At 33.4% G+C, this 27,960-nt stretch overlaps 1 protein-coding gene across 4 annotated transcripts; it reads left to right on the forward strand.

The window, feature by feature from the left end:
* The first annotated feature begins 24 nt into the window (after positions 1-24).
* On the forward strand, positions 25-27,940 carry LOC132603756 (protein TIFY 10B-like). 4 transcript variants are annotated; one of them, XM_060316959.1, is made up of 5 exons: positions 25-1,040; positions 2,042-2,399; positions 8,442-8,689; positions 9,400-9,457; positions 18,968-19,415. In XM_060316959.1, exons 1-5 carry the CDS (start codon positions 884-886, stop codon positions 19,137-19,139), a joined length of 993 nt encoding a protein of 330 aa, XP_060172942.1. In that variant the 5' UTR covers positions 25-883; the 3' UTR covers positions 19,140-19,415. The 4 variants fall into 4 exon arrangements, with proteins under 4 accessions (XP_060172942.1, XP_060172943.1, XP_060172945.1 ...); XM_060316960.1 differs by lacking the exon at positions 18,968-19,415 and adding an exon at positions 27,786-27,940 and having other exon boundaries at positions 30-1,040; XM_060316961.1 differs by lacking the exon at positions 25-1,040 and adding an exon at positions 1,525-1,847 and having other exon boundaries at positions 18,968-19,416.
* Positions 27,941-27,960: the final 20 nt, after the last annotated feature.

Raw genomic sequence — 27,960 nt, forward strand, 5'->3', positions numbered from 1 at the left:
GCAAGTCTTATCTAGTAACAAAAGAAATCCCAAACTCTATATAACAATTAGTATGTGAAGTCAATCACCCAAAGAATGACAAGAACAAAATCGAGATATAAATATTTAACGAAGAAAGGTATTACCATCAAGAATCAAGCTTGAATGTAATGCCGCAATTTAATCCGAACAAATAGTTTCCAAACCTCACAATGATGTCTATCACTCTTAAAATATGCAAAAACTCTAACCTTCACTAATAGCTTAATTAAAAATATTTATAGTGATGAAAGAATATCAAAAAATCAAAATTTCCTTAAAATACTCATTCTAGGTCGGCCCATAGCTGCGCTGAGATTTTGTGCTGCACTTGCCAGATTACCTCATTGACTTGACTCCCAACATGTTCCTAACAATTTTCAATTTTCCAAACATGGTAGTCTTTGCATGAACCATCAAGATGACTCTCTAAACTCCTCCTAACCAGTTCCTGAAGATCAAGCAACTCTTTAATGTGCAATAGAACTCGCGGGAAACACAACACTTATTTAGTTTAAGCAAAACAAGGTAGCTTTCATATATCCACTTGATATTACAGCTAGAAAATTTAAATACTTCCTCCAAAAACATATGGACATCATCATCCTAGTGAATTTATGTTCACTTAGATAAGTACAGTTGTTGTGTTTTGATGAAGCAAAATAAACGTGCTTAATTGACCGCGTGAAGCTTGGCCAATAGATGAAGAAATAAAAAGACACCACAAGCACGACTACTGGTGGCAAGCAAAATCACGAGCTCAGTTAAATTTACCCCTTTATTCCACTACTATTCAAGAATCAAGACTCATAGTTATCATTCTTCTTCAAGCTAAAGAAGAGAATATATAGCACAGTATATAAACATGTCAAATTGGCAACTTTCTTCATCGTCAGATGGTAAAAACACTTATAGTGAATCCCATGTCATGCAGACTTGTAACTTGTTGAATCAGTATCTCAGTGGAAAGGCCAGCCTCAAGGATCTGAAACTTGGAATCAGTGGCAAAGGAGAAGCCACAGGTGGATCTCACTTTTCCACCTTTTTTGAAGAAAGCCCACTTTTTTAGTTGTTATTTTTCCATATTTGTTCTTTCGCATTCTTCTTTCTACTTTATTTATGCTTTTCTTTGAGGAATGTTGGTGTTTCTCAAGTCACAGCAGCTGCAAGTCAGCTACTGTTAGCGGTGGAGCCATAGCTACGAGTTCGGTAGAATCTCGTAGGTTTGGTTCAAATTTTGTTTGTACTAAAAAATTCATTTCATATATATAAAAAATCCAGTCAAAACCCAATAAATAGAAAGAAGTATTGTTCAAAATCCATAAATAAAAGTTCTAGATTTGCCTATGTAAAATCTTGTTTGTCTTTTTTTCTTATCATATTTGTACTTTTGCTTTCTTCGTTCTACTTCATTATGATTTTCTTTCAGGAAAACAGATGTCTCTCAAGTCACAATAACTATAGTCTTGATTTTCTTATCATATTTGACTTTTAATTATTTTGAGAGATACACAATATTTATCATAATTGGTTTTAGTTTTAAGTTTTTTCTTTTTTTATTTCCCACCCAACATCAGGTACCCGCATTAGAGTTCGATTATATCTAGATTCACGACGCGTAGGGTCGCATTCAGGGGGAAGCGCCCTATCAAGAATTTTTTCATACACAGGGCTTGAACCCGAGATCTCTGATTAAGGAAGTAACAGCCTCATCCACTTCACCACATCCTTTGGTGGTATAAGTTAAAAGGTTTTGGAGATTCTTAATTCCCACTTAAAAAAATCCACGTTATGTCCTGTTTAGGGAAGAACGTAAACAAACTTTAATAGTAAGTTTTTGTGAGGTTATTCTCTTAATATTTTATACTCTTTTTATATCAATAAATTATTCATATATTGCTTAAGTGATCAAATCATATTAAATTATTATATCTTATTTGATATTCTTTTACTATTTTATTTATCGTCTTCTAGAATTTATTTATTAGCTTCGCGTGATTACTAATTATTTTTATCCTAACAGCAACCAAGGATTTGTTGACCAACATGGGAGAATCATCAACTAAGACAACAGAACAAGACCAGAAATTAATAGATCTTGTTGCTGAAAGTGCCACAACAAATTCAACTATGACAACAGAAACAGAAGTACAAAAGCAGAAATTAATAGATCTTGTTGCTGAAAGTGCCACAACAAATTCAACTATGACAACAGAAACAGAAGTACAAAAGCAGAAATTAATAGATCTTGTTGCTGAAAGTGCCACAACAAAATCAACTAAGATAACAGAAGTAGAAGACCAGAAATTAATAAATCTTGTTGCTGAAAGTGCCACAACCAAGTCCTCTAGAGAAATGGATGTGTCTAAGGCCAGTAGCAGGTTTGTTCCTTTCTTCAAATTTGACGGTTGTTCCTTTCTTCAAATTTGCATTCTTGAATTAATAATACTATCCGAATTTGGTATACCTTTAGTTTCGGTTTATGTTACATTCTTTGATTTGATACGGAATTTCATGAGAAGGAAATAATCTTTTTTGAAATTTGTGATCTCAATCATGTCATATATTTTTGTGACTATGAAATTTTTAAAATTTGTAGCCTAAACATGTATGTGACTATAAGCTTTTCTGCAAGAGTAAAACGAGGAGGGTAAAGTTAATTATAAAGTTAATTTTCTTTTTCTATTATATAGAAGAGTGGTGAGTTGAATCTTCCTTGGGTCCCATTTCCCATTCAATCTCGTGCTTTTCTACCTTTACAGTTTTGCCCTGCTCATCTAAGTATGCACTACGATGATGTCATTTGAAATGTAATTTAATAATTATCCTCTAACCACGTGTGACTTCTTATGCCTTTACTTTTCACCATGCCTTTTCTTTATGCTCACATGATTTGAGAGTAAATTTTCTATAAGGTTACCCATATATTGAATTTTTTTGTAGGCCAAAGTCATAGATAGCTTTCTAAATTTTTCAACATATTTCTTATGGCCACTTAAACTGACTTTTGTTTTGACTGAATACCTAAATCCCTCCGAATTTATATCACATAAATATTTTTTGCTGATGTGGCAAAAAAAGTAAAGCACACTCTCCCTTGGGCACGTTAACTACTCTTAAATATTAATTTTTTTATTTTTTTTGGGTTAAGAACTTACCTCTTTTAAAAATATGACTTTAATTAAATTAAAAAAAAAATGGGCCCTGCATTTTTTTCTCCACTTCGTTACCCCCCCCCCCCCCCCCCCACACACACACACACACTTCTTCGTCTTCTCCACTTCGTCACCTCCCCCCCCCCCCCCCCCAAACCTCTTTTGATTCTTTAAATAAAAATAATTTGTGAATTAGATGTTTCTTTTGATCACCATTTTCTTTATCTTTTCTAAATCTGAAAAGCACCATCACCATCTTGTTCATCGGAAAAAATAGTGATTTTATTTTTGTGAAAAGAGGAAGAAGATAAAGATGGAGATGAGGAAGAAGACTGGCGATGGAGAAAGGATGGGCAATGACGGGTGGAGGAAAGTAATTGGTGTTTTTTTCAGTGGTTGGGCGGCGGTCAGATGGAGGTGGTGCCGGCTGGCTAATGTTTAAGTTTACATTTATTTTCTTTACTTAAGTTTTTTTTAATAATTTTTTAACCCCTCTGCAACATGTCATTTTTAATTGGTCATTTTGCCACGTCACCCCAGGTGTAATACACACATTTTATATTTTTTTGCTGATTGTAAAAAAGGTGTCTAAATGGTACAAATTCAGAGGGATTTAGGTGTTCAATTAGAACAAGAGTCAGTTTAGGTGGTCATCAGGAATATGTGAAAAAGTTTAGGGGGTTGTCTATGACTTTGGCCTTTTTTTTAGGACTAGAATATCACTCATTATTATTATTTTCCTCAGAATATACTCAATATATAAAAAAAAATCCTCTCTCCTAATTGGCATGTCATGTCACATAAAATTCTTTTTTTTTTTTAATAATAACTTTATTTAACTTATCAAATTCATTTAACTCAACCCAACTCGAATCCATTTAATCAACCAACTTATGTCTTATACCCATTTAACCCGATTAAAAAATATCAATGAAGCGTAACTTTTATACCGATTTGAACTTTTTGCATTTTGCACCCTTACGTATACTCCTTTTTATGATTTGTGTTCTATTCTTTTTTTTTTTTTTTTTTTTTTTTGTTGACGATACGCAGCTTATTTCTTTTACACTGTATCTGAGTAAGTCCCCTAGAGAAGGTCCGTTTGTAAACTAGAGTCGTGATGCTCCGACCGTTGGCAGACTAGCAAAATCACATTGAGCAAAATATTAGATTATTTTTGTATAATTGTTTGTTATCCAAAAATTGAATAGTGTCAATCCTTGTATGAATTTTTCAAATTAAATGAATTAAAACGGAAATCTTTAATTAAGGGTGGAAAATTACGTTGGAAATCTTTGATTAAGGATGAAAGATTTCGTCCATCGCACCCTACACTTCAATGGTAAAATCATTAGCTTCATTGAATATCATGGGCACCTGTCACGGGGCATATTTATTTAATTCATTAACTCTTTTCGATGCAACTACCCCTCCCCCGGGAAAGAAGTCAGCAGCATTGAACTGGTTATCTATTGTTGTACGTCTTTTGAGATTTTGTAAGAAAATACAGAATTTAGGGTGCATACCGTTAAAAATTAAATAGGAATAGGTCGCAAATCATAAAAGGGAGTATATGTTAAGGGTGCCAAAAAAAAATCCAAAATGGGTATAAAAGTTACGCTTCTTTGATGTTTTCTAACCAGGTTAAATGGATATAGGACTTGAGTTGGTTGGTTAAATGGGTTTGGATTGGTTTGAGTTAAATGGATTTGTTTATTTAAATAAATTTGTAATTAAAAATAGAATTTTAATGTGACATGCCATGTCAATTAGGAGAGAATGAGGGATTTGTGAGTTTAGTATATTCTGAGAAAAATAGTGATAATTGGATGATATTCTAGTCCTAAAAGAAATAAAAGTGATATTTGTAGGCAATTTTCAATACATGAGTGACATTTTAGGTACTCCATGATTTCACTTCTTCATTTCATCTGCAAATTCTTTAGTACTTCTATAATTGATGACATTAATATACACTATTTATATCTAATGGGGGTGTTTTACATCATCTCTCTGTCTCAATTTATGTGATACCTTTTTTTTTTAGTCAAGTCAAAAAATAATAACATATTTCTATATTTAGTAACAATATAACTTCAAATTTCTCATTTCACTCTTAATGAAATGATTTAAAATCATAGAAATTTCTAATTTTAGACTACAAATTTCAGAAATTTTCCTTTATTTCTTAAACTCTGTGCCTAATCAAACATCAGCTTATAAATTGGGACAAATGGTGTAATATATTGGGGCAGAACTTCTTAAAAATCCAAATGAAGCTCTATGCTTATTCCGTAGTAATTAATTTCATTGTCTTTATGAACTAAATCAAACGTTCACAAGTGCCTTTTTCATAAAATAATTTTATTATATAATTAAGAAGGAACTAATTTAACTTATTAATACACAAGAAACAAATTTAACTTATAAATACACACATATCAAAACAAAACATCAAAATTTAATGCAATAAAAATGTTTGGGAAATAATTAATTTTGATGGAGGATGAAATTCTTCTACTTCTTTCGACTTATAAAAATGTTCTTGAAGTACTTTTCAGAAGTGCTTAATTAATAGTAGTAACATAATAACAAAGAACAAAACATTAAAATGTGTTTCTTCTCATTGTTGTTGTCTGTTAATAGCAAATGATGTTAAAAAGGTTTAGGTTCACATTGTAATAATTTCATTCCAATATATTAGAAAGTTGAAGAAATGTCATTTTTGTTTTTATACCCAAATTCTTTCAGAAAATATATATTATACAGTATTAAATATTTTTTTAATAAGTAGAACTCTTTATGTCAAATCTATGTTTATTTGGCGAAAATATACCTTAAATCTTTGATACCCAAGACACGAATATATCAGGAGAGATACCACCAAAGTTGACTTCAAAGTAGCAAATTTTAATTTCTTAGCAGTCTATGTTTTCCCGATAAAGTATTACTTTAACCTTAAATAAATAAATTATGGGAAGAATATCAATTTGCAAATAAATTTATACTATAATATTTATATAAATAGAATAATCATGTTCAACATGTCTGCTTCTTGATAATTAAATTACTTTTAAGTTTTTTTTTTTTTACTTTTAGCATTTAGTATGTTTTCAAAACTGTTTAAATTTAATTTTTATCAAATATAAAAATATATTATTATTTTTTAAATAGATTAATAAAATATATTAGTAAATAAATTAAAAGAAAAAGTGTAACAAGGAAAATATTAACAAGCAAAAAATAATGGATTGTTGGGCCTGTGCTAGCACAGGCCAGTGACATCTAGTTCATATATAGAAATGTGTAATTCTCTTTTTAAATAGAATAATTAAACTAGATCTGTTGGAGACTTCAGCCATTTTAATATTAAAATACTAATAATATTTAGATTGTGAGTCATGTTAATTAAGCCTATCAAGTGGGCCGGGCCAGACCGTGCTGGGCCACACCTGGTCCAGTTCGGACTAGGCCATAGTTAAGGGGATGGGCTTGGGGAGGGAAAAGGGTGTCCGACCCAGCCCCTACCCGAATAGGGAGTACACCGCGGTTTTAGTTAGTGGGTTGGGCCGAGTTTTAGTTTTGATAAAAATATTATAATATTAAAATAGATATTTACATTTACTAATAATAATAAAATTAACATTAACATCTAATGATAAAATTGGTAAGTTAAAGAAAAATTAGTCATTGTCCAATTCAAAAAGCTAGCCGTTGTAAATTTTAAAAACTAGTTGTTGCCAATTTTACTTGAACCCCTAATATGAATAAACTACATTTTGGCCATATTTCCAAACTATAAATACCCCTCCATTCTTCTTCATTTTCACACAATTCTCTCTTTATCTAAATTTGCTATTCAACTAGTGTACATTTCTACTCTCAACTCCACCTTCTAGCATAAAGGTAAATTGTTTCCAAATATAGAAAGGGGTCATTCTTTTTGTACGGACTAATAAGGAAATAGGTTCACGTAAATTGAAACACAAGGAATATTATATTTGGTATAATCTACGTATCCACAGTATATATGACATGCTAATGAAATATTTACTTTTATATAAAACTATCACAATCTAATATATACTGAAAATATATTAATGGTATATTTGTTGAGAAAAAAAAAATTGTGTAGCTCTAAGATACAATTTCAAAGAAAACTAAAGTGCTCCGTAAAAAGAGACTGCTAATTTATTGGGATACAATGTTTTTGAAATATTTATTATTAGTAATAAATGTAGTAATTTCTTAAATATGTTAAAAATGTTATAAAACTTGCTATTCTTGATGAACTGTAAAAATTGTGCCATTTACATACATGATTTTTTAAATTTGACGCATCAAGCAAATATCTCTCCTCTTTTTTTTTAATTCTAAGTGGGCCGGGTTAGGCCGGTGCCCTGGTGGGCTATCACCCTGGCTCACTGGTGGGCCGGGCTACCAAACTATCTATCTTGTCCGGCCTAGCCCCTAATAAATCTCACATAGCCCAGCCCTTTCCCCCTTAGCCAGGTTCATGTCGGCCCGGCCCACTTGACAGGCTTAATGTTAATGGCTTTAAAATAAGATTATGGTCATAATTTCTTCCAAACCACTACGTCGTATTCTTCCCAAAATTTGAAATGTAACTTCATTTCTTTCATCCACTCATCCACTATCTACCCTACTACTTAATTACTTATTAGATTATCCACCAACTTAGTAACACATGTTTATTATCCATTATTATTTTATTCCACGGAAGAAATTTTATACTTATAACTAGGAGTGTTTCTTGCATGTATGGTGTATGAGAAATATTGTTAGTGTGTATGTAAAATTGAGATTGTGTCGGGAGAAAGGAAAAAATTAGAGTCTAATCGGTCTTTAACTAATTCACTATAAAAGAGAGTATTATTTTGTTGAGGGAGAGTGTTCTTTGTGTGTGAATTTTGGATTCATCAATAGCTAGTCCAAAGTTTGTTCGAATAACACGACATTGTCAGCTTATTGTATTCTAGAGGGGATAAGTCAGAGTATTACAGTGAGCTTCATATACTTAAAGAAAGTCTGGAGTATTACAATGAGCTTGAATATACTTAAAGAAAACGTGATATCCGCACTGAGGAATTTTTCTTCTTTATTACATTTTTCAATTGAATTTGTATTTTAACCAACAGAAAATAGTGTTACATAAACCTGAGGCAAAGGGAGTATCATTTTCCTCCATTTTCATTATGATCTGAATATTAATGTGAGACAGTACTGCTCTTTCTTTGACTTTTGCAGCAAGGAGATACTACCAAATAAGGATGAGGAAAAGCCAGCCCAACTGTCTATATTCTATGGGGGTAAAGTGATGGTTTTTGATGATTTCCCAGCAGACAAAGCCAGAGCAGTCATTTTATTAGCTAGCAAAGGAATCCCTCACAACTCTTATGCCATTTTTCAGACCAGCACCATCGACAAAACTGGTCCACTTAAGGTGGGCTCTGATTTAAAACAGCAAGCAGAGACTAATGGAGCTAACAGCTTTGGTAAGTATTTTACTCCCCCGGTCTCAAATTATTTGTCGTATTTCTCTTTTACACGCCCCTTAAGAAAACATTAATTAGGAGGCAGTACTCCCTCCCGTCCATTTTAAAATGTTGTTTTAGCTAAACAAATTTAACCAAAATAAGTATTGTTATAGGAACAAAAAAGACATTTCCAAACCTACCCTTGCTACCATAAATGATCTATAAGTATGATTTTCCAAAAGTCTACAATAATATTAGTTATGCCTCAGTCTCATACAAGTTGAGATCGACTATATGAATCATCATTGATCTTATATTTGAGGATTTTCTCATGAATTAATAAGTTTTACACTGACTGTCAACATACCACAATTCTCATCCTTTATACAGATTCAAGACCGACAATGTGAACAAGCTCACACAGGTGGAATATATTATCTTAAAACGTCTAAGGGTTATTAATTACTCTTTTTGAGGAGATACAAATGGTAATTTACTCAAACAACCCTTATATGATTAATATACTAATTTTCTTAAAAGATATGATAAAACCTTAAACGACATTTTAAGTGGACCATAGAAATTAAATACAACTATTCAAATATTGCACGGTCGCAAAGACGAATCTAGGAGATAAGCGAGGAGTGTAATAAATTTTCACAATATGTATATGTGCACTCACTATGTTTAAATACTAAGCCCGCCTCGTTTTTGCTTGTGCTCTTCAGATTTACCTATTGCAAGAAGATCTTCACTTTATAGGTTCCTTGAGAAGAGGAAAGATAAGTAAGAAATTAATATTTCTGCAACACTAGTATACGATCATCTTTTTTTTTATATATATTTTTTCTACTATTTAGAAGCTTCGTCGTCTGTCGTGGGCCCCTCCCCATAAATAAAAAATTTTGGGCCTCCCCATAAAAAAAAGAAAAAAAAAATTGCCCCCCCCCCCCCCCCAATATTAAACAGGCCCACAAAAATAAAAAATAAAAAATTTGGGCCCCCCATAAAAAGTGGAACCCATCATATCCAAACTCACGGGAAAAGAAAGTGGACCTCATATTAACAAAATCAAGCAATATTAAAAAAAAAGTGAATCCCGTATTAAAAAAATAAACAATGTTAAAAAAATTGTGGGCCTCATATTAAACACCATGCGTATCCGTAGCAAACACTAATATAATAAAGTTTTAAATACGGAGCACAAACTACAATGTTATATTAATCGTGTTTTGAACATAGTATTCCATATTAACAAAATCAAGCAATATATATATAAAAAAAATAAAATTTAATCCCATATTAAAAAAATAAACAATGTCAAAAAAAAAGTTTAGACTTTGTATTCTTAGCAAACACTAATATAATAAAGTTTTAGATACGGAGCACAAACTACAGTGTTATATCAATCGTGTTTTGAACATATATATATACTAGTGTTGTCTGGCCCGTGCTAACCCATATTTGTAGATATTTTTATAATTTTTCTATTCTTACTTCTTTGTTTTTGTAACATCAGTTTAATACTTTCTAAATATTTCTAAAATATTAAAGTACAAAAAGGTATCTGAAAGTTAAAGGAGAACATTTTCTTAGTTTATACATTAGATTTTTAAATAAAAACAAACAAATGCATGCATAAAAGCTCTCCTAATTTTTATTTTACTGAACTTTTTTGATATTATAGTTTCTAATGATCCAAATCGAGCTTACTTTTTCTTTCCAAAATATGCATGTTAATAAGCACTTTCATGTTTTTTTTTTTTTTTTTCATTTAATGAACCGTTTATGGAATCTACACTATAGTAATAGTCTTTTCATGTTGAACTTAACAATTTTGTTCTAAATTATATAAAATATTGATTCTCCTATATTTAGCAAAATATTTTAATATTTAAAAGTAAAAAATATATGTTTTGCAATTGTTAAGTATAATTATTTTTTAGAGATCAAATTGTATTTTCTTTCACTATAGTTTTTTTTCAAACATTTTCATAACATATATAAAAATTATAGTTCCTTTTTTATATAGTTATTTATTAGATAAATTTTATGTTAACCGTGTGTGCACGTAAAATTAGATTAATTAACTACCGTACCTTAGAATTTTTCTATTGAGACGGAAAGACCATAATTTACGTTATTGATACCTTTTTAAAGTATTTAACAATGATATAAGTTATTTCTATTTATTCTTTTAATTTAAAACTTAATCCTACCTTAAGCAAAATCTTTGTTAATTACTTATGTTTGTCAGCATATACGACATAAAATTACAGGAGAAAATACTTTAAAAATAAAATTAAGTTTAACCGGTCGAATAAAAATTTAAAATAGCAAATGACGAATAGAAAATAACATCAATAAATAAGAAATAACATTATAAGAATAATGTTTAAATAATAATTACTCCTATTATTTAAAAATAGAAATTAAATAACAGGATAATTCTTTAATGTCTATAACAAATTCTTAAAGAAAATTATAATTTGAAATAAGTTTAATAACATTTCCACATAAAAGAAATCAAATACACATAAAAGAAATAAAATATGTATGAGTGTGCTTTGTGCGGTCTATCATCTTTTTCATGACATATCATTTAATAGTGGCAAGTAAAAAACCCTTAAAGTTCTTAAAATTATCAAAATGTGAGAAACTTACAAAGTCATAACAACTTTAATTAGGGGTAAAAGCGACCAAAAACTCATGTGAGGACTACAAAAAATGGGAATTCTCCCTTATATATAGTAATAATAACACCAACTATATATCTTCTTCTTTTTTCTTTCTTGCTAAACCCAACTATCCTCTTTCTTCTTTATCCTTCACTTAAATCACCTTCTCCGTTATATTTTTGTTTCGTTTTCTATTTTGGATAGTTTTTGCTGGTTTACTACTTAAGTAAGCACTACTTTTTCTTTGTTGTTCTTTAATTATTAGAGAAAAGTTTAACTTTTTTTTTTTAATAAATAAATTAAGGGTTGAAAAAAGATAAAGAATGAGACCAGGCCCTCAAAGTCAAATCCAAAAAAATGAAGAAAAAAACGTAACCGAAAGCCCAGATTTGAAGAAGTATATTTTATTTTTTGCTTTCGCTTGATTCACCGATAAAAAAAATCATTTTATTGACTTACTAATTTTAAATGGTGAAACTCTAACTTACTCCATTAATTTCATTCAAAAGATAACGCAGTTTTTTTCAAAAGCAAAATGAAGATGGAATAGGAAAGAGAAAATGAAAAGCTTAAAAGAATAAATGTAAGAAAGAAAGTGAGAGATACGCAGTAAAATAGAGAGGTATAGAGTAGGGGTGGACACAGTTTGGACCAACCCGAAATTTAAATCGAAATCCGAACTTTTTAAATATTTGGTTTGGATATTTGGATTTTGGATTTTATTTTTAAAGTTTATGGATTTCGGATTGGATATGGATTTGGTACTACGAATTTTTGGATATTCGAAAATCCAAAATTTTCATAATTTATATCTAGCCCTACCTATATTATATGTGCCCAGTACTAATACATCTAGTTTCTAAAGATCCAATAGATTAGTACCTAAGGCCTTACCTATTAAACTATTAAGTCCAATTTACAATTCTCTACTTTTCTTACTTCTCAAGTCTCAAAAGTCTCACGTTAGTGTCACCCACGGCAGAGTTCGTTGTTATTTTTGCAGATGACTACTTAGATTTTATTTTGTTCATTTCCACTTTTCCAGAATGCTTTTATTTAGTATGGATTTACTATGATGGACATGACTTGGATTTGTTAATCCTAATTTGAACTGAAAGGCTTTTTTTACTAAGCAATTAAGATTTAGATTTACCCCTGTAGAACTAACACATGAATTTCGTTCCTAATAAATTTGCCTCAAGTCTCAAGAGTCAAATCCGAAAATCCGAAATATCCAAACCGAATAATCTGAATCCGAACTTAAAATATCCAATCCAATCTGAACTTATTTGGATTGGATTTGGATTGTAATTTCTTCAATCCGAAAACCAAATATCCAAACCGAAAATTTCATATCCAATCCGATGGCCCGAACGCCCACCCCTAGTATAGAGTTTTTAGGTGGGACCAGCAAGCTACTGTCCCACACAACTTTACATGGAGTAAATTTTTAGAATTACAACAGCCACGTGTAGGCTTTCCATAGGGCCCTTAAGGGCTGTGAGGACTACAAAACATTAGGATCAGCACTTATATATAGTACTAGATGGCTTATGCCCGTGCTGCGCACGGGCCCAACACTTTGTATTATAGTGTATCTGTGTATATGTAGTTGTGTTTAGATAGTGATAATATATATATATATATATATATATATATATACTATGTTCAAAATACGATTAATATAACTGTCACACCCTAACCTTACTAAGGTGTGATGGGCACCCGACCCCATATTCGGAGCCGAGCGAACCTCTAACTCTTATTACATACATACTCTTTTCAGACTTTCAAATCAAATAAACATAACACACATAGTAAAGTTTTCAGAACTTTCTTTCTATCATTCTCAAATCAAACAAAATCTGTAACATATCACAAAATGTCTCATCGGCTGATGGAGCCGCTCACACAAAGCTGACATTCTGTACCCACGACTCTGTCTACAAAGTCTCTAACACAAATCAGAAATCACAACTTATATACGCTCTGACTCGGCAACACTCCGGAGGGAAGTGGAGTTCGCCAATCCCGCTGAAACACCACCTAGCAAAGCCTTCTGCTCATCTGGGTGTACCTGCGTGGCATGAAACGCAGCCCTCGAAGAAAGGGGGTCAGTACGAAATATGTACTGAGCATATAAGGCATAGAGTAATATGAACAGAATCATAAGCGGAATAAATAGTGTAGAAGATCAGTACAGAAAGTAAGCACGATATGTAAAGTAGTAACACAACTTACTGGAACATAAATCATGCATGCCAAGAACGGTATCCGGCCCCTTGCGGGACCCGGGGAAAACGTGGCGCCACCCTGCCTTTGGCGCCACACACATCTAACTCCAGAAGTTTTGCTCCATAATCTCCGTCACAAATCATAATATCATATCATAATAACATATCATATGTGGTTCGGCGAACCATAACACATCATAACACCATAACACATCTAACTTCGGAATACATATATGGCACCCGGCCCTCAAACGGGGAGCCCAGCGAACCATACGCACGATACATACCGGCCCGGGACTCGGCGAAAGAAGTCATGGCATATGCACGAGCAGAGTAGTGAGAAACTAAATGCATATAAATCAAGACTCAATAGATAGGCATACTTACCGACATCTGAAGGCTCAGAAAACAAGTTTCAGGCTAATCCGACTTCGTATGAGAAAGTTACAAATGTTTGAAGTACAGAACGTTCTATAAGCGTTTTAAAGCAAATCTGAGATCTTTTCCGAAGGTTAGGGACATTAAGACTCACAGAATTCTTTCAGAAGCAAAACTCTTTATACTTATCTCGTCACTCAATTGTATAACAACTCAATCATATCAGACAGACTTATATTAGAAGTGAATCAGAATCATAGGCAGACTCAGAAACATATTAAACAGAACTTTAGAAATCATAGGGACATATCAAAAAGGGTGAATACAAATCATGAACCAACTCGGAATCACAGAATAGAGTAACCTCAAAATGTACACCATATCATACCTTACTTGGCTCTAGGACATGCCAAAAGAAGGAAAGGGTAAGCCTTACATACCTGTGCCACGCCTTATTAGTTGCGCTTATTTATCCAAACTTGCTAGTCTACATTCAAGAAAGTTGACATACTCATTAGATTCATTACCACACACACTTGTCTTAGTTTTTCAATAAGTTCACTTATAATTTGCCGAAATTTCGGCAGCATCTCCCCTGTAAATACACTACCCCCGAGTATCTAACTCGGCCCAATCATCAATCAATCAATCCGAGAATTCAACTCGGCCAAACTATCAACAACAATACCAACAATTGTGCCAACAACATCAATAATTAATTCAGGACACATTCTAACATTAACAACCTTTGTCATACAATACAACGACATTTCATTTATATTTAATTCAATTCATATAACATTCAAAACACCCAACCAACGTACTACTCCATCCAACACCTTCCAAATTCAACAAAACAATAACAACCTATTTCCTTCTTTCAATTTCAATCAGCACAATAATTTCAACCTCATTTCAAGTCATCAAACTTTCATTTTACATCACCTAATCCATAACAACAACAACCAAAATGCTAGATAAAATTGGTTCATCATCTCCCTACAACACAACACACACACGGCCAACATGGCACATGCACGGCCAAACACCAACACACTAAATTCATGGTTTTCATTTATTTTTCATCATGGAATTCACAATGCAACAATCAAGTTACTAAATAAAAATTAATTCATCCCTCTACACCACACTCCTTCCATTCGGCCACAATACCATATTTTATATTTCATAAATTTCATCCTTTTCCACATACTATAACATGCACAAGGCATCCAATACACATGTAAAAGAAAATTAGATACATACCTTTCTCCACACATCTCCTTCACTCGGCTAGGGCTTGAGATTGCACAAATGAATGATTGTCTTGCTCCAACAACTACACCATGTTGTAGAGGACCTTCCATTTAGTAGAAAGGCTAGAAGAAATTATTTTTTCTTTATCAATTTCTAGGACCTCTTCACTCCTAGCCATGGCCGAATGGCCTTGGGATTTTCTTCTATCTTCTCCAAGTTTCTTCATCTTTTTAAAAGATGAAGACAAATATATCTTGTGTATTTTTTTCCACCATTTAGCTATATATATATATATATATATATATATATATATATATATATATATATATATATATATATATATATATATATTTAAGTCCCTTAAGTAAGAGTATGGACACATGTCCCCCTTCTCCATTTTTGTGAAACTTCTTGAAATGGTCAAAGAAGACTAAGTGTCTTCTTAAGCAAGCTTTGGCCCATGTATTTTTATTATTTATAATTAACCCCCCATTTAATAAAAATTGTGGACATATACCATCCATGCCACACGGCCAACATGGCCCTTCAAGAATCTTCATGAATATTTTGTGAAATTCCCATTTTGCCCCTAGCCTTCCGCAATATTACCATGAACCACTTTGTGAATTTTCCTTTTTACCCTTAGCCTTTCTCAATATTCCCACACTAATAATGTTCATAAATAATATTCATAACCAACTCGTACATTAAAATAATTTTGAAGGATGGTCATCCCCTTAACTTACCACAACTACCTTGGAATATCCGAGCGTACAAAGTACGGGATATAACATTCTCCCCCCCCCTTTAGAACATTCGTCCTCGAATGTTCAACTGACCTCATGGGGTGTCATAATACTTCGGGAGGGTCCTTTCTCTTAGTCATTTTTTTTCATGCCCATTCCTTATAGTCGACTTCTCGGTCTTTACATGGATCCTCATTCCGTGTCATAAGTCTTTCTAATCCGACGTGCCAACTCATGATGTTATATCCCGCGTTTTTGCGCATTTGGAAAAGTTGGAATAATCTTGCCTTGTAGGAAATAAGGCTATGTTTTTGTTTTATTTAACACATGTGTGATATTCATGAAAATTATTGGAGCGAAAATACGGAGGAAGGCCAAGGGAAAAATTGGAATTTCGGAAATTGGTTTCGGGAATTACAAAATATGATCCATAGCTAATTGGGCTAAAAAAAAAAAAGAGAAATTAGAGGCCCAATTTAAGGGCTTGGCCGGCCATGGTCCATGGAGAATAGTCCAAGCCCATGAATTTATTAAGGTCATGTGATAAATAAATAAAGGGGGCCAACAAGTCTTCATTCTTCATGAAGTTTCAAGAACAACCAAGAAACCAAAAGAAAGAGAGAAAGAGAAGGTGAGGTTCGGCCATAAGAAAAAAAAGGGGAGAGAAAAGAAAGAAATTTTTTTTGCCCTTCAATCTTCAATCCAAAAATCCTAATTTTCTTGTATCTCTACTAAGTTCAAGATTCTCTACAAAGTGGTATAATTATTTTGGCAAGAAAGTGACTTTGGTGGCAAGGAGAACTTATTGGAAAAAGGTAAGGATTTCTTGTTTCTTCTATGTTATGGAAGATTTATAGATGTTAGAATGAGTAGAATTGAATGGAAATCATGGAATTGTGGTGTGGTGTGTGTGAGCCGTGTGTATGTGTGTGGGTGTTGTGGTCGTGAGGTACCTCATGGTGAAGGGGAGATGAGTTGATTTTATTTATTATGTTAATTGCGTTGTTGTGACCTTGTGATGTAATCGGAAGAATAATAGTCAAGTTGGCATGAAAATGTTGTTAAGTTGTTGTAGGGAATTTTATGATTTTATTGGGAATTTATGTAATTATGGAAATGGAATTGTTAAGGTGTAGATTGTGGTTGTTGTTGATGAGAATTATGGAGTTGTGATGCGTGTGTGCATAGCCGTGTGTGTGTGTGAAGTAGTGTATAGCCGTGAGCCATAGTATGGTGAAGGGGAGGTGAAGTGAAGTGAAGTTAGTTGGTTAGTTGTGTCGTTGTGACATTTATGACGTAAATAAATGTTTAACGATTTGAGTTAGCATTGAAATTGGTTGTATGTTATTATGGGAAATTATGTGATTTTTATATGATTTTTATATCATGGTGAGAGTGAGATTCTAAATGTGAATTATTGTTGTCATTAATGAATTTGGAGGAAAACAATGCGATTTGGTAGTTTCGTTGCATTTGTAGAAGTTTCGGATGGAATATGGAAGTGGCGGGAATACTTGAATCCATGAATATTGTTTAGAATGCTATTGAAATATGTTTGAATAATCTTGAACTAGTTAATGAATATGGAAAGTGTTGATATTAGTTTGGAATTGTGGAGTTGGAATGGAAGGGTTGCATTATGTAGAAAAGAAGACTAGTTGTGTTAGAATGTGTTTGGTTGTGGTTGTTGGTATTGTTGTGTTGTTGTTGTTGATATTTTGGGCCGAGATGACTCTCGGGGATGTGGAATTTATAAGGGAAATGCTGCCGAAATTTCGGTAGACAAATATGGATTTAAGACTTGAAATTCTAAAAGCTTGAAACTCATATTTGGCAACTATGACCAATTGTAGATTTTGGACGAAACGGGAGTTGAGTTTGGACGAGCGTAAGACGCAAGTAAGGTATGTAAAGCTATTCCTTTCCTTCTTTTGGCATGTCCTAGATTTACTAGGTTGAGATTTGAGCCTCGGGGACAATTCTGTTCATAGAAACCCGAGTTTGATTTTTGGTACTATTCATTCAATGCCATTGAACTATAAATGATACGTTTTGTTGGAAAAAATGATCAAGCATCCGTAACTTTCACAAATGTAATCTGATCGCTTTGAAACTTTCATGGATGACTCCATAGAGTCTAATGTTCGTGATTCATGTCCGCCACCTCGACTTGACCCGAGGTGGGCCCACTAGCTCAGAGATTTCCTTCGTTTGTCCTATCCGACTTACTTTGGTATAATGTTAGGAAGGAACTTTTGTTTATGATTCTGGCTATCAAAGAATGGTATTTTAGTGGCTTCGTTTGATGTGCTCCATAAGTTATTTGAAAGCTCCCCAATGTGAATGATACCAAATTTTCAGAAAAAGGCTTATGAAGTATATTTTCGAAAGTTTGTAAATTTAAAGGCTTATATCTTTTGTATACTACTTCCGACGGACTCGATACTTACTTTGGACTTTCTGATCTCAAAATATATGTATACGTACTTATTTGTCGAGTCTGGGAATTTAATTATGTATATGCATATGATTTCCGCACTACTCCGCTCGTGCCTGCTATTATGGCATCGTTCGCCGGTTCCCGGGCCGGTTTTGTGATCGTGCGCACTATGATATATTCGGCAGTATACTGTGTTACGGTTCCCGAGACCTCGCCATAGGGCCGGGTTCCGTTTATGGAGTTATGCTATGATATGGCTTATGATATGTTGTGATGATGTGTTATGTATGGGGTTGTACGGAGATTTGAAACCTTCTGGAGTTATGCTGTGTTGTGGCACCAGCGTCGGAGTGGTGACCACGTTCCTGAGCCTTATGCATGATTTCTGTTTGCATTATGTACATATGTCTTCAGTACAGGTTTTGATATATTGATCCGGTATTTTCTCTCTGTACCCTTCACTTCAGTTATGGTTTGGATTTCTGTACTTTATGCTTTACATACTCAGTACATCTTTCGTACTGACCCCCTTTCTTCGGGGGGGCTGCGTTTCATGCCCGCAGGTACAGTGGTTCGAGATCCGCCAGTGTAGGCCACACATTCTGCTATCACAGAGTGCTCCTTTTGATTCGGAGCCCATATGTTGGTACATATCTTTTATGGTGTATATGTCTCCGTATATTTGACTGTTTGGGGTACGGCGGGGCCCTGTCCCGTCATATGATTTCGTTATGATTCGTAGAGGCCTGTAGTCATATATGTGGGTCATGGGTCATGTGTGTGTTTGTTTGTGTATGATCTGCGTCTTAGCGCAGTTCCGTTTGCTATTATGGCCAAACGGCCCATCTGTCTGTATACGTATATGTATCTGGCGATGTATATTCCGCCAACCTATCAAATTTGGATACGGCCAGAATGGCCTGTATATTTGTATATGTGCATATATTCGGCGATGCATATTCCGCCGCTTCTTTTGGTTCTGATGTGATGTTTTGTACGCGCAATCGCGCAAGATAATATTTGTTTTTAACTCTGTTTAAAATGACGAATATGAAATCTGAGTCAAGCTATAATATGATGATTTGGTTTGTATGTCGGTTTGGGTGTCCAAGTAGGGCACCAGTTGCGGCCCACGGGGCTGGGTCGTGACACATGATCCTTGTACTCCCCAGATTATCTCTTTTCTGTTATTGCCTCGTCACTACACCTTAACAAAAGCCCTGTCTTAGTACGTAATCTTCACTTAATGATCCAATATGGCCACCGGCTATTTCTCGTTTTCATTTTATCTACAGTATCGCTGTCTCGTTTACCATGCTAAAAGTGTCCATCGGCCATTAGTGTTCTCTTTTCTCCGCCCCCTGTTTCTTTATGTTTTTGTCGCTATCCCTTTTTAAGATTTCTTCCCATATATTTATCCAAAAACGTATGTGCGTAATGTTTCTTTACCATTTATCATCCTTCGCAGTCCAGTCACACCTATGGTAGCTTACGATCCAAATTCACTTAACTTCTCAGTTCGCAACATCTCTAAGTTCTTATTACAACCTTTTTCTTTGCTTCCTTCCCTCACTTTTCTCGACACAAGTATACTTGTCTTTGGTGCCTTCGTATTGGCGTTCATCTCATCCATCGTTATTTCTTGTTGACTCTCCTTTATTTTACTTACCGACACCGCGTTCTTTCTTTCCTTCAAAAATTCCCAGGCTACCAATCGTTGATACTTTCGTTATAATAGTCGTTCTCGTCTGAAATACCCTTTGAATCTTATCATTTTCTTCATTATTCTTAGCTTGCAGCCACTTTCTTACTCTTTTATTACTCTTTGCACTATGTCGCTGCGTGCTTAAATACGACGCAACTTTGCCCAATATGAGGAACTCAAATCATGTCCTAAACATATCATAACTTGTGTTGGCGTGAAGCATTCTCTGAAGGTGTCTTTCATCATTTCCCTTCATGTCGACCTCACGGTACACTTATTGTCAATTCGTTTCTACTCCGTTCCTGTATTCTCTTGATATGCCAACATGTTCTGAGCTCTAGTCCCGAGTTAACAAATTTCCTTTCTTGGCGCTTAAAAAGGTTGTGATTCCTTCTTAAGTCTGACATGATATGGTCTCTCCCCCCCCCCCCCCCCCCCCCCCTTTAAGGGGCTCCTTATTCGCCATCAGTCCTTTTGTGGAGTTTTCGTTTATACCTCATTCCTCATCTTTCCTTCCAACTCTACGCATAATATATCAAAACTTCTTGTCATGAGTTTTTCTTCCATTTTGTGCCTATATCATCATTTCTATCAACATTTCCATCCATTATTAATCCTTTCACTCATTTGGCTTACTTACTCGTGATTCTTCTTACTCCTATGGTTAGAGGTTTCCAATTGTCCTGCACCTAAACGCTCTCCTTTTCCTTCGACCAACCCATTTGTTTTTTTCTACTTTCATTCTTAACCTTCCTTAGGTTTCTTCCTCCTTGAACACTTTTCTCCTTTTTGCTGTTCGTGGCATTGACCCTGAAGGTTGTAAAATTTTACTTTATTCGCGCAATTCTGTTTCACTCTTAAGTCACCTTTTCAGGGAGGTACTTCCATATCTGAGGCAACCACATTAATATGGCTGCACATTTATTTCTTTATATACCTTTCAAGGGCTGAAATTTTCTAACATCGTCACAAAACCTAATCATTCTTCTTCTTACCTTACATCCCTTGTCATAATCACCATTCCTTCAGTCCCACTTATTGAAATTGGTCCTCGACCCTCGCACATTCCTCTTTCGTTCCATATCACCACTCTTTATCCTTTTCACATGCCTACCTTTGAATCTTTATCCAAATAATCCCATGTTTTGCCGGTAGTTCCTCTCGGGGCTTTCCCCCACTAAGGTTTCTTACTTTTTGGAGGTTTTGCTCGATCATGTTTCTTACTTTTCAATTCTTTCCGATATTTGATCCCCTTGCCTTTCGTTTACTCACTCTCTTTCCTTTCCAAGTGTTATTGTATTAGAACTTACCAATCTTAACAAGTAGAGAAAATAACAGCAGCTTACCTTATAACATAGTAGAGAAAATAACAGCAGCTTACCTTATAACATTTGTGCCGTTTATTCCTGTTGTTACCTGAACTTCGGTACCCTTACTCAATTTGGTGCCTTCTTTACCGTAGCGCCGATTGTTGGGGCTCACATGTTCACCGATACAGTCACATATGAGATATCATACGCATTCATATATATATGAATAGTTACTATCAACTAGTCCACAAAATACTTCCCAACACTATTCAAGCCTATCCTAATTCCAGAGCTGTGATGCACTCTCTGTCTTTTCACCAATCCAGTCTGCCTCGTTCTACGCGACCTCTTATAATCTCCAACCGTCCCGTATACTCTAGTTTCCTTTAGGTTATTCTAACTTTTCATTTGTCTCTTGGATCTACACTTTGTGAAAATTTCCAGCATACTTCCCAGGGGGTCACCCATCCCAGAATTGCTCCCACCTTAGCACGCTTAACCTCGAAACTTCGATGGAATCTGGTGCCTTAATACTGATATAATCGCGTCCGCTTTCTCATGTGACCTTTATTACATGATTTGGGGCTAGTCGAGGCCTTTCAGATTCCGGGACACTCTCGTAACACGTCTTTTCTTTTACAATTTCCATTTTACCCTTTTCGACCCTCAATGTTCACCTTTCACTTTTATGTATAATTACCTTCCGTCCCGGATTCCCAGAGTCCCAATGGTAACAAACGTACCTTCGTCGCCGTTACTTATGCATACTCGATTATCAGCCAGTTCGGACTCCCTCTCACTGTTCTCATATCATAATCTACGGCAAAGCCGATTGTCGACTTTCTCTGAATCCTCCAGCAGACCTTGTTCCTACTAAACCTCGAATGTTATCCATTTTAATCCTCCGGACTGCTAATCGTCTTTCTCGCTATTATTTTTTTGTGTCATACCAAATCCACAACCTTTCTGAAACACTCACCCCACTTACCGTCCATTTACAATATTTTCTTTCCACACTTCTTCCTATTAGGCGTACCCAACAATTCTAGCAGAATCTCCCTTACCATTCTTATTATTCAAACCCTGCACACAGCAAATACCAATAATTCCTCACAAGACATATATATATATATATATATATATATATATATATATATATATATATATATATATATATATATATATATATATATATATATATATATGACATATTCCAGCCACCCAGAACTTCCAACTTCAGGTAACAGAACAAATATGTCAATACTTACCCCTGTGACTTTCCATGTCGCCACTTACCTTCTCCCGTCGTGTGTAAGGCTTACATGAGAAATCTCATTTCCTATAGCTTGGCTCTATCGCACGATCTAAGACAGAAAGAAGGTCAACAATCCCTAGATGCCCTGTAGCCTCCTGTTTATAAATGTGGCCGGCTTCACACCATAAACAGAACTCTACTGGACACGACTTTACAGACAACCCCAAGGACAAACCTGCTCTGATACCACTTTGTCACACCCTAACCTTACTAAGGTGTGATGGGCACCCGACCCCATATTCGGAGCCGAGCGAACCCTCTGACTCTTATTACATACATACTCTTTTCAGACTTTCAAATCAAATAAACATAAGACACATAGTAAAGTTTTCAGAACTTTCTTTCTATCATTCTCAAATCAAACAAAATTTGTAACATATCACAAAATGTCTCATCGGCTGATGGAGCCGCTCACACAAAGCTGACATTCTGTACCCACGACTCTGTCTGCAAAGTCTCTAACACAAATCAGAAATCACAACTTATATACGCTCTGACTCGGCAACACTCCGGAGGGAAGTGGAGTTCGCCAATCCCGCTGAAACACCACCTAGCAAAGTCTTCTGCTCATCTGGGTGGCAATGAGTCAATCATTATTGATTTAATTGTTTGATTTTCTAAGACTTTTTTTTTTTAACATTGTTTGTTTTTTTAATATGGGATTCATTTTTTTTTTTATTAATATTGCTTGATTTTGTTAATATGGGGTCCACTTTTTTTTTTTCCCGTGAGTTTGGATGTGGTGGGTTCCACTTTTTTTTTTTTTTTTTAATACTGGTTGGTGTTTAATATGGGGCCACGAAGAACTTCTATTTTTTAATTTTTAGTAAATATTTTTTGTTTAACTCATTTTACTTGTCATGTTGTTTTTTACATGGTTTTTTAAGGAAACGTCAATTAGAATTATAATTTCACTAATTTAGCTTATTAATTATTTGATCTCCATTTAATATTATTTTTTCTTTTATGACATTAATCTCTTTTCACATTTATTAGAGTAAGGAAAAAATGAAAAAGTATTTAAATTCTATCTTATTTTAATATATAAGTATTTTAAGTATGTTCATGTACAATAATTTCATTTGCTCCCACTAATGGGTTGATACACATGTAGCAATGAGTCCATCATTATTGATTTAATTGTTTGATTTTCTAAGCATTTGTTTTTTAAAATTGTTTGTTTTATTAATATGGGATTCAGTTTTTTTTTTTTAATATTGCTTGATTCTGTTAATATGGCGTCCACTTTTTTTTACCCGTGAGTTTGGATGTGGTGGGTCCCACTTTTTTTCTTCTTCTTTTTAATACTGGTTGGTGTTTAATATGGGGCCCACAATTCTTTTTAAACATTGTTTTTTTAATATGAGATTCACTTTTTTTTTAATATTGCTTGATTTTGTTAATATGGGTTTCACTTTTTTTTTCCCGTGAGTTTGGATGTGGTGGGTTCCACTTTTTTTTTTTTTTAAATACTGGTTGGTGTTTAATATGCGGCCACAATTTTTTTTTAATATTAGTTGTTGTTTAATATATATGGGGCCCACAATTTTTTTTGTCTGATTCTGTTAATATGGGGTCCACTTTTTTTCCCGTGAGTTTGGATATGGTGCGTTTCACTTTTTTTTTTTTAATACTGGTTGGTGTTTAATATAGGGCCCACAATTTTTTTTTAAATATTAGTTGTTGTTTAATATATATGGGGTCCACAATTTTATTTTTTACAATTTTATTTTTGGATGTGGTGGGTTCCACTTTTTTTTTTTTTTAATATTGGTTGGTGTTTAATATGGGCTCACAATTTTTTTTAACATTGTTTGTTTTTTTAATGTGGGATTTGTTTTTCAATATTGCTTGATTTTGTTAATATGGGATCCACTTTTTTTTTCCCGTGAGTTTGGATGTGGTGGGTTCCATTTTTTTTTAATACTGGTTGGTGTTTAATATGGGGCCCACAATTTTTTTTAAATATTAGTTATTGTTTAATATATATGTGGTCCACAATTTTATTTTTTACAATATTTTTTTATGGGCCTATTTAATATGGGGCCCAAAAGTTTTTTTTAACATTGTTTGTTTTTTTAATATGAGATTCACTTTTTTGTTTTAATATTGCTTGATTTTATTAATATGGGGTCCACTTTTTTTTCCCGTGAGTTTGGATGTGGTGGGTTTCATTTTTTTATTTTTTTTTTAGTACTGGTTGGTGTTTAATATGGGGCCCATAATTTTTTTTAATATTAGTTGTTGTTTAATATATATGGGGCCCACAGTTTTTTTTGCCTGATTCTGTTAATATGGGGTCCACTTTTATTTCCCGTGAGTTTGGATGTGGTGGGTTTCACTTTTTTTCTTCTCTTTTTTTTTAATAATGGTTGGCGTTTAATATGGGCCCCATAATTTTTTTTTAACATTGTTTATTTTTTTAATATGGGATTCAATTTTTTTTTCATATTGCTTGATTTTGTTAATATGGGTTCCACTTTTTTTTTTTTTTTTAATACTGGTTGGTGTTTAATATGAGGCCCACAATTTTTTTTAAAATATTAGTTGTTGTTTAATATATATGGTGTCCGCAATTTTTTTTTTACAATTTTATTTTTGGATGGGGTGGGTTTCACTTTTTTTTTTTTTTTTTTTTTTTAATACTGGTTGATGTTTAATATGAGCCCACAATTTTTTTTAACATTTTTTTTTTAATATGGGATTCACAGTTTTTTTTTTTTTTAGGGCCTGTTTAATATGGGGCCTAAATTTTTTTTTATGGGGCCCATCAACGGACGACGAAGAAGGACCCCAACTCGTGCTTCTAATAAGTAGTAAAGTAATTTTTTTTATGGGGCCCATCAACGGACGACGAAGAAGGACCCCAACTCGTGCTTCTAATAAGTAGTAATAATATATATATATATATGTCGTCCGTTTGTGGGCCCAAAAGAATTGTGGGCCCACATATTAAACACAAACCATCCAATATTAAAAAAAAGTGTGGTCCTCATATTAAACACAAACCAACCAATATAAAAAAATAAAAAAAAAAAAAGTAAAAAAAGTGGAACCCACCATCTCCAAATTCACGGAGAAAAAAAAAGTGGACCCTATATTAACAAAATCAAGCAATATAAAAAAAAGTGAATCCCATATTAAAAAAATAAACAATGTAAAAAAAAACGTGCAGACTTTGTATTCGTAGCAAACACTAATATAATAAAGTTTTAGATACGGAGCACAAACTATAATGTTATATTAATCGTGTTTTGAACATTAAAAAAAAAGTAGAAAAAGGTGGAACTCGCCATCTCCAAACTCACGGGGAAAACAAAGTGGGCCCCATATTAACAAAATCAAGCAATATAAAAAAAAAATGAATCCCATATTAAAAATAACAAAAAATGTCAAAAAAAAAACGTGCAGACTTTGTATTCGTACCAACACTAATATAATAAATTTTTAGATACAGAACAAAAACTACAATGTTAATTGTGGGCCCACATATTAAACACAAACCAACCAATATTAAAAAAAAAGTGTGGTCCCCATATTAAACACAAACCAACCATTATTAAAAAAAAAAAAGGTAAAATAAGTGGAACCCACCATCTCTAAACTCAAGAGGAAAAAAAAAGTGGACCCTATATTAACAAAATCAAGCAATATAAAAAAAAAAGAATCCCATATTAAAAAAAAAACAATGTCAAAAAAAAAAAACTTGCAGACTTTGTATTCGTAGCAAACACTAATATAATAAAGTTTTATATACGGAGCACAAACTACAATGTTATATTAATCGTGTTTTGAACATTAAAAAAAAGTAAAAAAAGTGGAACCCACTATCTCCAAACTCACGGGGAAAAAAAAGTGGACCCCATATTAACAAAATCAGGCAATATAAAAAAAAGTGAATCCCATATTAAAAAAAATAAACAATGTAAAAATAAAACGTGCAGACTTTGTATTCGTAGCAAACACTAATATAATAAAGTTTTAGATACGGAGCACAAACTACAATGTTATATTAATCGTGTTTTGAACATAGTAGGGCACTTTTTCGTCGTCCGTTTGTGTGCCCAAAAAAAATTGTGGGCCCACATATTAAACACAAACCAACCAATATTTAAAAAAAAAAAAAAAAAAGGTAAAAAAAATAGAACCCACCATCTCCAAACTCACGGAGAAAAAAAAGTAGACCCATATTAACAAAATCAAGCAATATAAAAAAAAAGTGAATTCCATATTAAAAAAACAAACAATGTCAAAAAAAAAACGTGCAGACTTTGTATTCGTAGCAAACACTAATATAATAAAGTTTTAAATACGGAGCACAAACTATAATGTTAATTGTGGGCCCACATATTAAACACAAACCAACCAATATTAAAAAAAAAAGTGTGGTCCCCATATTAAACACAAACCAACCAATATTAAAAAAAAAAAGTAAAAAAAGTGGAACCCACCATCTCCAATCTTACGGGAAAAAAAAGTGGACCCCATATTAACAAAATCAAGCAATATAAAAAAGTGAATCCCATATTAAAAAAACAAACAATGTCAAAAAAAAAACATGCAGACTTTGTATTCGTAGCAAACACTAATATAATAAAGTTTTAGATACGAAGCACAAACTATAATGTTATATTAATTGTGTTTTGAACATTAAAAAAAAAAAGTAAAAAAAGCCACTATCTCCAAGCTCACGGGGAAAAAAAAAGTGAATCCCATATTAAAAAAACAAACAATGTAAAAAAAAAAATGTGCAGACTTTGTATTCGTAGCAAATACTAATATAATAAAGTTTTAGATACGGAGCACAAACTACAATGTTATATTAATCGTGTTTTGAACATAATGTATAGTGTATATATATATAATCACTATCCAAAGACAACTACATACACATAGATGCACTATAATCTAAAGTGTTGGGCCCGTGCGCAGCACGGGCCTAGGCCATCTAGTCTATATATATATATATATATATATATATATATATATATATATATATATAGTACTGAATGGTCTCACATTTTTTTTCTTTTATGGTGTCTTTGGTCTAGGGACCCGGCTAGAGTGCCGTACCAAATGCACAATCCGTTGCCATCATCTTCAAGGACCAGTGAAGGCCATTTTGATCTCAACTTCTAGTTATAATCAACTACACGTCTAGTACACCGATGAGTTATACGTATCGATAGGATTGCCGAAAAACTAATAAGTAGTAACTAAGACTGA

The sequence above is a fragment of the Lycium barbarum genome, chromosome 7, assembly GCF_019175385.1.
Source record: "Lycium barbarum isolate Lr01 chromosome 7, ASM1917538v2, whole genome shotgun sequence".
NCBI lineage: Eukaryota > Viridiplantae > Streptophyta > Magnoliopsida > Solanales > Solanaceae > Lycium > Lycium barbarum.

Coding starts and splice junctions, on each gene's coding strand:
- LOC132603756 (XM_060316959.1), top strand. CDS start 884: ATGTCAAATTGGCAACTTTCTTCATCGTCAGATGGTAAAAACACTTAT. Junction 2,400..8,441: donor GTGTCTAAGGCCAGTAGCAG/GTTTGTTCCTTT, acceptor TGACTTTTGCAG/CAAGGAGATACTACCAAATA. Junction 8,690..9,399: donor TAATGGAGCTAACAGCTTTG/GTAAGTATTTTA, acceptor TGTGCTCTTCAG/ATTTACCTATTGCAAGAAGA.